At 39.6% G+C, this 13,245-nt stretch overlaps 1 protein-coding gene across 2 annotated transcripts in view; it reads right to left on the bottom strand.

The window, feature by feature from the left end:
- The window catches only part of ELK3 (ETS transcription factor ELK3), a 42,317-nt gene that overhangs the window by 18,043 nt on the left and 11,029 nt on the right, over window positions 1–13,245 (bottom strand). For both annotated transcript variants that reach the window (XM_082487145.1, XM_082487146.1), the window contains exon 2: window positions 5,409–5,617. In XM_082487145.1, coding sequence (XP_082343271.1) covers window positions 5,409–5,615 — 207 coding nt within the window. In that variant the 5' untranslated portion in view covers window positions 5,616–5,617. The remainder of the gene's footprint in view (window positions 1–5,408; window positions 5,618–13,245) is intronic.

The following is a 13,245-nucleotide window of genomic DNA, read 5'->3' as shown; positions in this document are numbered from 1 at the left end:
CTCTAGGACCATCATACTGCTATTGTTTCACTGTAATATTCTATTTCCCCTGAGGTAACTCAAGAGAAGACCTTCTCAAAAGTAAAACAGCAGTCTCCATTGTCACTTTATATCCTGAAGTTCTGTAAGCAGACCAAGCAAAGGACCTTATTCCCAAAAAATTCTTTCATGCTGCCACCCACACTTGGGCATTAAAAATAGGAAGTAGTAACCAGGCTACTGGGTCTGACCTGTTACGGGAGGGGAGGGAATGCCATGGGCAGCTCTGAATCCTAAGAGCTCCTGAGGAGCTCTGTCCCCTGCACTGCAACAAACACAAAGAAGCCTGTATTATTTATATACTATACATCATACTGCCAACCCATCTAAATAAGCAGGTAGCCATTAAGTGAAACTAAGATGATTTATTCTTTGTAAGACAGATTGAATAGCACTCCCTGACTAAAGCCTGGGGCCACATACTGTTCAGACAGGATGCAAAAATATTGAATAGCTGCTCCTCAAAACAGTATGTGTGTAATTAAAGATGCAGCATAACGCATGCAAACATTAAGGTTACCCAGGGAACTGTGATTCTTGTATTTCCTAACTTCTGAGGATTTGACTTCCACAACTGTTACATCCTATTAATGTCAGTATCTGCATGTAATTTCCCAATTCACCCTCCTTCCCTCAAAAAAAAAAAAAAACAAAAACCCAAACAAACTCATGGGCAAAACTCACTAGATTCCCTCTTGCGGTGTAATCTTGAAATATTAATGGAGACCTTTAGTAGTCGTGAAACCTCTAGAGACTTCCAAGAGGTATCTGTCATGACAGCTATCAGAAAAACAAAGTAACTGGGCAGCTTCAACAAAAAGAAACCTACTAATCCTACTTATAAAGGTATTTTAGTTCTACACATCAAGCTAAAGTGCTTTGCATGGGAATAGATGGGAAGGGTTTCCTTGCCTGAAAGCATTACAAGAGATTTCTGACCCGCAGAAGTATGTGACATGATGGACATGCTGCTCAAGCTGTAGGTAGAGAGAGTGAAGGATGCCTTTCCTCAGCGCTATCTGTCATCTGTTTTGCTGTTCTGTTGAGGCAACAGAGGAAATGCATTAAATAAAAAGGGGGGAGGGGAATTCAGGTAAAAAACGAAACAGGAAATGGAAAATCTTCAGATTATCTACAAACCTTTAGCAACCAGAATCATGGTAGTAAATTACAATCATGACACTTCCTGGGGTGCTTTACATCTGAATTTGACATAAATCTAGCCATCAGCCTCAGCAGCATGTCATGCTTGCTTTCAAAGCCAGGCTAAGAAACTTGTCCTAATTGTGTTATTTTTCTCCAGTACTAGAATTAATTTTCTTTTAAGTTCAGATGAATCAGATGATGAATTTTAACAAGCCAGTGTTCCCCCCAAGCAAAATGGCAGAGCTCATAAACCTCCATTTATCCAGTGATCAGTTTTTATTTCTCCACCATGAATAATTTCAAAGACAAAGAATGAAGCAGTAGCTCAGTCAGTGTCAGCTGTATGCAGTAGCAACAGAGGGCAGCCCAAGAAAGGAAGGCTCACCCCACGTGCCACCATCATTTCTAAAAAATCACTGCCCTTTGCCTCAAACTTACACACTGCCAGATCTTTTGGGTTATAGGTAGAGAAGTCACTGCTGATAATTCCACAACCCAAAGTCTTGTCCAGAGTTCTGCCTCTTGCCTTTCTTGCTGCTACTCCCATTTGCCCCAGCACATCCAGCTGCCAACACACCCACCACTATTAACAGCAAGGGAGGGGACAAGGATCTCAGAAGGCTCCTTAAGGCTATCTCAGAGTCTAGACAGTCTAGACTGCTCTTATTTTATCCCACAAATTGGTGAATAGTCCAGGGGAGAAGAGTGTGAAATTCTGAGAGGCTCTTTCACCCCACCAGCCCTTCCTCTTTTCCTTTGCAGAAGGGAAAGAAGAAAAGCAAGGAGCCTTTTCTTCTCCCCTCGACTTCTTCCCTTTCTGTGCTATGCAGCAGAGACTGAAGGCAGAGGAAGTGTTTAGGACTGAACCCACTGCTGAGCACTCCTTGCCAGCTGCTAGGATTCATTACCTGTTATTTTATGCCCATATTTCTCAAGCTTCAAAACCTTCAGCAAGTTCCCTGGTCCCTCTGCACTCTCCTAATAATCTGCCTTTCCCCGTTGCCTGGGAACCAACAGGACACAACACACCATACACACACAGACAGTGAGAAGCTCCCACTGTTTTCTGCTAAAGGAGTTACTCCTTCAATTTAAACAGCAATAGCCATGGTTTTGGTTTGGGGTTCAAACACAGATCACAATACATAGGGAAGAAAGAACTTAGCCTTCTTTCTGTCTAGGAGCTACGACCTCCATTGGACTGCAGAACTCCTGCAAAAATGGCCAAAATCCTTGTGTCACACCTAGATAAAATCTGCAGACGGAAGAGAGCACGCAGTCCAAGAAAGCAGCTGTAAGAACAGCAAGCAATCACCTCAGCCAGAGCCTTGGCGAAGAAACTGTACAGCCACTCCTCTGGCAGATGCCACGTGAGCAGAGACAAAACAGATGACAAAGGGGTGTGTGTGCTGTAGGGGGGCAACTGAAAACAGTACAAGGTTAAAAGAAAAAAAAACAATGGTTAAGGTATAAAAGAAGAAAGGGAGCCACAACTAAGTCACCATTACATTCCATTGATTTGAAGAGATCAGAAAGATCTCAAAGGACAAGAAATACAAATATCTCATCCCTTGTTTTTAAGCAATGTCTGTTTAGTCACCGTGTACTGGGCTCTGCCTGGATATGCTGTTCATTCACCAGCAGGCACTCTGTCTCCATTGATCCCACTCAAATTTATAATCAGAGAGGTCAGAGTCATGTAATAAAGCGAGCTTCCCCATGCTGAGCAGAAGCCTTTTTAGCACTTAGTGAAGGGGAATTCAGCCACTGCACTGTCCTCTCTGAATCTTTTTGTGCCTTCTCAGTCAGGCCACCTTTGAAAGATGTTAAGTGGAAAAATCTGACTTCTAGTGGACAAAATATTAAAAACATTTCATTGCAGAACATGCAGCTCTAAATCTGAAACTAAAAAATTCTTACAGGACAAGAAGGAATCCTTCCAAATTCCAATGTGAGTAATAAAAAGTCTAATCATAAAATTGTGCAAATTTAATTTCCAATCAGCATGGGTTTTGGTTGCTGTGTTAGACTGGCCGCATAGCACCCAGCATCACTGTGCCCTTCAAGAATTAGTGTACTACAAATAATACATGACAACATTACTTTGAGCTTAGTTCGGCAACGATATCTAGTTTCCTCTGCCTTATGCAGTCAGCAAGCATGCCATAACTGTGCTGAACACTGGTGTTACTCCCTGTATAATCTCATCTCGCTGCTTTTCCTGAAAATCAAGATGAGAACAGACCACTAAATAAGGCTATGATGAAGTTTTCCTTTTTAATATACAAAATCCATAATTTCTTTTTAATATTTAATCTTCAAGAACATAGGAAATAGTAAACCCTATTAATTTAGGCATATTATTAAAAAAATATCCATTTAGGGGGAACTAATCCTGAAAAGATTTAATATTATTAGTACAAACAATATAACGTTCATCCAAAAAAGGTTGGAGAAACAATTTGGAAACTTCTTGAATTTGCTGGAGTCTAAAATCGAGAAAGGTGAATATGCAAGATATTTTAGCACCTCCATACTTGTGTTCTACAATTTTTTCCTTCTAGTATCTTGACACATCTGAGAGATTCCCTACAAGTATCTCTCGTTATAGCAATCTAATACATATCCTGGTTACTCCCTATTCTCATTTTTGCATTCTCTGTTGTACTGTTGCCACCTTGCTTCATTCTGAAGAGTAAGACCAAAGACTAAACGTCGAAGTGAAGGACAGTTTCACGAGAGTGACAGTCACCTTATGAACTCTCATTATACCACAGAAATTTTATTTTCAGAGGTGCTGACTACCGGTAACCTCTACTGACCTCTTCTAGATTGGGGACATGTTCATGATGTCTGAAAATCAGAAGCAAATTAAACAATCTAAATAATTCCAGATTACTATGTTCATATGCTATTATTTCAGATTTCAGTTTTAAATATTAAGAGGTTGAAAGTGGAGCTCTCAACAGCTAACAGCTCTGCACTAAGTGTATGCCTGTAACCAGCTTCTGAGAGCAGGCAAATAACCACAGCTCGTCAGTTACAAGGTTGCTGCCTAAACTGTGCTGCCTCTTTGGGTTATTAGTTCTAGCAAACTTCAACAGATATATCTGTGAAGGAGAGGCAAAATTCAGTAGATATTGCAAGGGCAGAAAAATTTGATGAAGAAACCCCTACCAAAGCACATGTTCTGCTACTTTGACTTGAGCTACCCAGAAGGTAAGTTCCCAAGTGGGAGTAAATTTAACATTCTACAGCAAATGCAGTCTTCACCTGAGATGAGTTCAGCATGAGACTACTGCCTTGACAAATAGACCCAAACATACCCCTGCTGTGACACCCACCACCTGACCAGCTGCTCTTCCCTCTGCTTGCTACTCTTATTCTGCACTTTCATCCAGTAAGACATCACATTAGTGCTCTCTCATATATATAGCTGCTAATTAAATGATAGCAACATATAATCTGGACTACTGTTGAAGCCCACGCATTTTGTCCTAAAATGACACAGTGGAAAATTTCCAAACTCTTAGAAACACTGAGCATTAACAAAGGAATAGTTACAGTGAGATCCTGCTGAGGTAATACTGCACTGTCACAACAGTAGAAGGGTTTCAGCATTGTATTTCAAACTAATAAATTAGAACCAAATACAATTGTAGAAAAGATGTACCAGAAAGCTCAGGCAAGACTAGCTAAAACACTGGCCAACAGGATCCATGCTCCAAAAGATGTGTTCCATGAAAACTCAGCCCTGCCCTGTTGGGTTGTTTGTGTGTCTCTTCCTTATTCTGACATAGGTGATACCTGCTGTTAAAGCGGCCACTCTGCCTGCTGCATTGAAGTATCACTGCTTTCTACCACCTCCCTGCATTCCAGAAGATCCTATGCAGGCTGTAATAATCAAACAGTTCTCTGTTATCAACAGTTATTTTATTGTTGTCAAAAGCTACAGAAAATATTGGGTAGCCAAACGCATAAACACATGAAAGCATCAGTAAGTGTAAACCTAGGTCAAAACCTCCCCTCCTCAGGAAATGAGATACACAGTTTTCCTGTGCATCTTTTAGCTGCCCTCTTACCTTCACTGTGATTGCCTTCAATAATGTTGTCTGTTGTAAAAACTAGTTAGGGGAACTTTTCAAAAAGTTTCCACATAGAGGTGAAATATCAAATGGTAGTGTTTCTATTTTCTTAATTGGCATGAGAATAACAAAATTTACCTTGTCATAATAGTATCTGAGCGCTCGGCTCAGCTTGTCATAATTCATATTAGTTTTGTTTTTTCTGAGTCCCCACAGCTTAGCCACTTCTTCTGCCTTGAGTAGCTTGAATTCGCCATCATTAGACGTCCAGCAAATCAGGTGCTCATGTTTCTGGTCTAGCAGCAACTGCAAAAGGAACTGCCACAGTGTGATTGCACTCTCCATACCTACAAGGGACAAAGGAGAGCAACAGTGTGAAAAACATTTGGGAGTAGGTGTTCCACCCAATGCACATTTCAATAATAAGCTTTATGCAGGAGTCATCCTATGTAACTGAGCAAAAGAAGCTACTATATCATTTACAACCAAACATCCACAAGACCTACAAGTCTTACAATCCTTTTTCAGTGTTTTTTTCACTGCTATTTATTGAAGGGACACATAAAATAGAGTAAATATTTAGAAAAGCATTGCCCCTGTAGTTCACATGGTACGGGGTCATCTCCAGTTGGTGTCTTCAACTCAATGTATGCAACCACCCTTCAAAGGAACTTGCCGGGGGGGGGAAGGGGGGAGACACACGGGTGGGACTTATCTACTGAAATGACCCGAAAAATTGCTGTTTACTGGCACAAGAAGCATACCGAACTCATTCAGATCTGCCATGGTGAAGAAGGGGAGAAAAAGGGAAGACCAAAGCAGTTGCCTATAGTTAGAGCACCAGAAACCACACTTTCCTCCTCCCATCACACGCACTTGCCTTCCCTATGTCATACAGCCTTCACATATTTGTTTCTTCCAGGGCCTGAAATGGCTCTTGCTGCTTCTGTTTGCCAAATCAAATAACTCAAAAGATATTATCTATTTTGCAAAAATGCTGAAAGTTCAGTACACTTAAGCATAGTAAAGCAAGTGATGTTTACCCAGAACCTTTCTCTAACAGGGATCTTGCCTTTCATTATCATACATACAACTGAGAACTAGGAATATTTTTAACAGTGCCTGAGTCTCACTTCTAAGGTTGAATCTTTTTCTCTGCTAAAGGTTGTTTGAAATTTTTTTTTTTCTCTGCTAACTGCCTGTGCTATTGAGCCCTCCCTAGAATAAGCCATTTTCTTCAGTCACTGCAACAGAAGGATAAAATTAAGAATGACTAAATTCCTACTCAGCACAGGCATATACACAACTTAAAACTTGGGAGCATTACCACTAAAGACAATTTAATATTGTAATGAAGATGTAGCTAAAATTGACCTTTTAAACTACAGAACTACAAAACGAGCTTTCAACAACATTGCCAGCCTCAGCACGTTAAAACTGTATCAAATCACTTTTTCTTGGCCTCTCCTGATACTTAATTTGGACATGTTGCGTCTAACTAACACAGATTTAAACATGCTGGTATTATTGGGTTAACTGACTATGGTGCTAATGGGGCTAATTATTACTTGACTTATCTTTGTGCATGTAACAATGGATATTTTTGTCTTTATCTAAACAAGCTGATGATTGCTCATTTTGTTTCCTAATATATTACCCTGTGTCCTACTAGATTACACGGCCAGAATATGCCGGGTTTCCTGCCTGACTTTTCCCTTGGTGTTTGACCACGAGAGGGCAGAAGACTTCCAACTATCCACCACATGGAACCGTACAGCAGGCAACTGAGGCAAGATTTGCCTCTTCAAGTCTGTCCCAGCACTAAGGAAATCATGCTGCATAACCTTCACTAATATAAAGGAAAATAAATTGCATAAGCTTCACTAGTGTAAAAGCAAGTTAAAGATACTATAGAACGTTGTCAATAGTTTTACAGAAAAACAGAATTTGAAGCTTTATTTTGGTCCAAATAATTTCTCAGTACACTGGCCAAACAAAGTTTTGCAGAATTAATGATGGTTTTATTACCCCTGCAAAAGCCTCATTTCTCTAATTAACTGAGAATCCAGTCTGAATGACAAGGACAAAAACATCTATCCCTGACACCCAGCTGTGTAACACAGCAACTACACAGCACCTTCAAGAGGCAGCAGAGGTTCCCAGGACCATTAAGTATCCTTGAAACAGAACTTCCTATATGGATGCTTTAGCTCTTTCAAAAGTTTGCGTTTGCTTCATTTTATTCTTCATCATTTGATACAAATCCTTTTCCACATAGCATAAGGCAAGAAAAAAAATGTATAGCTAGAATTAAATATACCTGAAAGTTCTATACTCGCTTTACAGTGTTTAAAAGTTCCTTTAAACTACACCATCTGTGCAAGTATTGACAACTTTAACAGATTATTTAACATCGTAGCTAATAAAGTATCCCTATTCATCTGGCATCATATATATATACTTTTTCATTAATATTTATAAATTTTGCAACTTAATTCACTAAATGTGTATAGGTATATACAGCCATATTACTTTAAAATAATCTTAGTTTCTGTACATCCCTGTATTATACAGCGATGCTCTGCATAATTTCAGCTTCTATCATACAACTGTTCTGAACAAGAAATCACAAAGAGAGCTTTTTTGCTTTGGAAAATTAGAAGTAACTTACATCTTTCTTTGAAACTGTATTGCAATGTGTACAGGCGCTGCACGCTAAAAATACCTGTCAATGGAACTTCAGCTGAGGAAATTAAAGACGGAAGAGAGTTATAGAAGCACCCATACAAACTCCACCACCATGCCATTAGCCAAAACAGTACAATACCTCAGAGATGCAATTCTCTCATCTAGACCTTAAATTACCTCTCCCTTCAGATTTGTGAAGGTATAGGCTGGGCTGGCCACTAAATGAATGGCAGATGTTTTCAATTAACCCCTCTCCAGAAGGGGAAGGGAGAGAGAATAAGGGAGAGAGACTTATGGGTTGAAAGAACCCCTAAAACAGCTATAAGGAAATATTAACAATAAAAAAGGTTAACAATATTAATAAGAAAATAATGACATATGTAAATATATATATAAAATCAAATATCAAGCTCCCAGGATGATCACCAGCAAGCCCTGGGACTGGACTCAGCAGCAGATGGGAACTGGATTTGGACACTGGATTCAGGAAAGCATGGATTGGAATCAAAGGCAGAAGAGCACACAGTCCTCCTCAACGATGGCCACTGAAGAAAGGAGAGTTAACCCCTTTGATCCCTCAGCTTTTATACTGAGCATGAGGCAGATGGGATGGAATACCCTGTTGGTCAGTTTTGGGTCACCTGTCTCGTCCGCTCCTCCCCACAGGTGCAACCCCTCTATGCTTTTCCACTTCTGAAAGTCTGAAAAACACGCAGTTACTTTCAGGGAGTGCAGTCAGTTAGAAGAGACTTAACTGAAAAGTAAAATTACTGAAAAGAAAATTGGTTTTGTTCTATCTCAAACCAGGACAAGATCATTAGTAATGATGCCTTTTCAGAAAGTTTTCGTGGAACTGAACTAACAGTGAAGCACGTTCTGCTGCAGTCTCCTCCATCCCCATGCACCTCTCCTCAAGAACACTCACAGGGCAACCTACAGCTAACGTTGCACTACAGTTTTGGATTCCATTTTATCTACTGAGTGTGGGCCTCATGGTGACTCAGCCATAGGTGTAATGTAAAACACAGGAACAGTGCAACCCTGGTTGAGAACACCCTGCAGGAGTACCCACTCCACACTATCTGTCCCAGTCACTAGGGAGACATGACTTCAGGTTATTATATAAAAGGTTACTGCCACCTTTTTCAAAGTGGTTCAGTTCTTGGTGATCATTTCTCAACCAGCTGAGATACACACATAATGCCTGGGGGGCACTTAAGGTGCCGGATCCAGGGCAGATGGCTGTGGTGGAATTAGATTTAGGCAGCTCCTCACGACTCTGCTTGCCTTACCATCAACTCTCCAAGTGCATAGCCCTGAACAGGCTTTAGAAAGGACCTGCCCACCTCAGAATTCAGCACTGATGCACATAATTGGTACGTGCATAAATCTTCTACTGGATTATGATCCAAATCTCCCCATATAGAAATGAGATTCACACAGCTTAACGCTGCATTGTACTCCATCCCTGTGTCTGCAACTGAGTTCCTGTATAAAGCTTCCCACACTACTTGTATAGCAACTGTACGTATGTGATTCCTATGTGAGGCAAATCAAGAAAATTACATTTTCAGCTGATCATTAATTGTATGGTCCTTTTCTTCTAAGCACCCAACTTGAGGCATTCAGGTCTGATTTGCACTGAATATTTGCAGCTGTAACTACCTTCAACAGAAGCCGTGTGCTCAGCATATACGGTGATGTAAAATCTTAAACATTTTGAATTTGGTAAACTGGTGGTAATCTTTGTGCCTCATTGCCATTCTCTAAAATGTGATTTGCAGGGGAAGAGCAAAAATCTAAGATCCTGCAGTGACAGGATTTTTTTACTGATGCAAAATATTTCATTTCCAATCAGCTCAACAGAAGCATTAGCTTGCCTTTCTCTATGGGAACCACTTTGGGGTTCCACAAGGTATTAACTATCGTCTTGGGAGGACAATGTGGCCCTACAGTGTACTAAGCCTTAACTTCTGCCTCATTTGAGTGGTGGAGCAAAAGAATCACATGACAGATGTATTACAAGACATGTAATTTAACGAAAAATGTGCTACCTGTATTAAAAGTTATTATAAATTATGATTAGGAGGAGTCGGAAGTCTTCAGAAAACATTGTATTTAATTTACTTATTTTCTAATACTTTTGAATTTTTACTGACTCAAAGGGAATTCAGTGTCCCTCCTTAATTTGACAGAAATGAGTGTTAGGATGTGGTCACTTCCTACCGGGCATATATTTCACATTTCATTCAACTCTTTATTAATAGTAAATAGTAATAATAAATATTCCTTTTTCATTTGTGCTCAGTACAGGATTTGAATGCTGGGCAATAAATAATACATGGAACCACATGCTGAATTACAAAGATTAGAAGAAAAATAGGTTTTAATAAATCGCTTCTTTAGATAGTGACATCCATCTATGGTACAGAATGACACAGGCAACCTATGTAAGAAATATATTCTGTGTCATGGAAAGCCTAATCAAAATTCACATAGTCAAGAGAGTCAAGTAATTTTTTTCATCCATTAACTTTAACACATGTGGTTTTGCCATCTGACCATTTTTTAAATATTTACACAATGCATTTGACAGTCAAAGATATTTTCTAAGCCATGAAACAAAATTTGCTAGGTTGACCTGACCTAAATAGCCTAGTAATTTTACTTTGTGATCAGTTCCACAACCGCTGATGCAAATAATCACTGGCATAGCTAGAAGGAATTATACTTGGAAATGCTGTGTTAGACAGCAAAAGGATATTTCAGAACTGAGTTTTCAGAAAGTCCATTTCCCAGGCAGCTGTGACCGGTAACCATACTAACACCTTTTGCATTACCGATTTAAATTCTTTCAAATGTGTGCTCCCCCATACAAAGCCTACCAACTGCATGTGACACAATGTGATCTCCACACATCAAATATTAAGTTCAGGTCTGATGCAGGAAGGAGGCAACTCAGAGTATCTGTGCTGATAATACTGCCCCTATTCATTTCAACCAAATTAAGGGACTAACGGAAATGCCTAAATGTGGAGCGGCAGCAAAGTCAACACCGTAAGCTCTCCCTGAAAAGAATAATAAAAAAGGACAGACATCCACAAGGCAAAGCATTCCATCTAAAATGTCAGTAAAGTGGCATTAAGGTAGAAAAAAAACCTGCTGGGCAAAATAAAACAAGTAAGCAAGGCACCTTCAATCCAAGCAGTAGAAAACCAGGAGGCTCAGAGACAAAGCTAGCTAAATAAAAAGCTCAGTATCAGAAAGATTTATGACATGAACTGTGAGATAAGTAGGATACTCTTTGGGGCAATAAGTTTTGTAGGACTCTTCCATAGGAACAGCTAAAAGAAAAAGGCAGAAAGCTGGAAAGCAGCTCTGTAGCATTCAGGACCTCTGCAGAGGTCCTTAGCTTCCGTACGACTATGTTACAGCTGTGTTCTTCTCCTCCATTCTCCTGCATACACCAGGTTTCCTACCTGGATTTTTTCTCCCCACTCTATGTTAGCTCCCCCACAGCCTTTTTGAAATTGAGATGCTGCTGATCCTGGACAATCAACACGAACAAGTTCTAAAGGCTAAAACTAGGAATGCCTCCAGGAATTAGGATCAAAACCGGCCCTTGTTGCTTTAGAGGGCCCGCAGGGGAACATCTGGGATTCTAAGCTATAAACCAGGTCATGGGACTTGGGGCAGAGAAGGGACAACTGAGTGGGACAGACTGGCTGGGGAGCCCAGGAGCTGAAAAAAAATCAGCTGGAGATCAATTCAATCTGGAAGACATAATAGGTGTTAGCCAGCATTATGCACTATAGGTAGTCACAGAGAGATGGTGATCAGACATATACACGAAAAGGATTAAGAGGCAGAGTCAGGGCAGGGAAATTAATTTCCCTCAGTGTATGAAGAAACTGCCGATTCCTCCTGTAGCTGAAGCAGCTGCAAAAGATTCAGCTCCTTTTCCTATGCCCCACCACAGCAGGCACACACCTCTGCTTACATTTCCCTTACAGACAAGTGTGTGCTTTTGCAAGCACACAGCATTTCTCTGTAACAGGCACCTTTTTTTTTTTTTTTTTTTTTTTTTTTTACTTTTTAACTACTCTGGAAAACGTGTGTACATTTTTTGTACGTCCCTTTACTGTTTTTGTATCCTAATTCTGGCCAACTGCACGTTCCTCTGAGCAGCGTGACGTGGGGCATTGTTAGCTTCTCATTCACGTTAGCATTCAGCTTCCTTTATTTCTGCAGGTTGCAGCCAGGAAACTGGAAAATGGGCCACAGGAAACCTGGCCTCCTACATCTGTCCCAGTTTGTAATAGCAGCTCTGGTTTTATTTTTCTAAGTGTCTCAGGTTCATTTTAACCCTTGAGATGACTGCTGCAATAACATGTGAAAGAAAATGACTTTTTTGTCATCCCTTTTTTTTACCCATTTCTCAATACTAGAATTTGAAATTTTGCTAAACCTTACTAATTTTTAAAGTATATTAATAATTATATTAATAAACAGTTATGTGAGTTTTAAAAAAACTTTTGTTGGAAATTACCAAAACAATTCCATTCCATAATGACAAATATCAAAGAGTATATTTAGAGAAAAATAGGGAATAAGGCAGCCTATATCTGTTTCAGCTATATACCTTTTTAACATAGTTCTAAAGTGAATGTCCATATGGAAAGTTGAACAGCTTACAAATCCTCTAGGCCTATTTTTCTATTTTACATTTTAGTTTCTATTAAAAAAATGGACACTTATGTTTGCATTTCATTACAGAAGCAAAAGGGTGCTGATCAAGAAAAGAAATTATCAAATTATCAATTATCAAAAAATCAGTTAGCCGTAACATTTTCCATTGAAAACTCATCTGTATAACAATGAGTATATCGTGAGAGGTCAAAGACAACTGCCAAATCTCCCCAAATGTTTGCTCAGAAACATTTGAAAGAACAAGGCAAAAGACTGAGTCAGTCCTCACACTTTATTTCTCAACAGAGATGCTTCAAGGGTGATAAATAGGATGTGGTTGGTGAAAAGTTAGTAATTCTGCCAGAAAGCAGGAAAAACAAATATCAATCTGTTTACTCAGAAAGTTTTGAAATACTCATCAAAGGAGATCTGAGTGCTAATTTAATTGGCCTTGAAAAAATAAGCTTGCAACTAAGTGTGTAAATATACCTGTTTTAACTTGATGCAGAACTTTCTCTGTTAAAGGTAATAAATCAAACTAATGGTGTAGTCCATACCCAGGGCACTTTAGGGAACTGACTGTATGATACAGAATGCT

Source organism: Vanellus vanellus (assembly GCF_965231255.1).
Source record: "Vanellus vanellus genome assembly, chromosome: 1".
Lineage (NCBI taxonomy): Eukaryota > Metazoa > Chordata > Aves > Charadriiformes > Charadriidae > Vanellus > Vanellus vanellus.
This window is presented reverse-complemented; position numbering and strand designations above follow the sequence as displayed.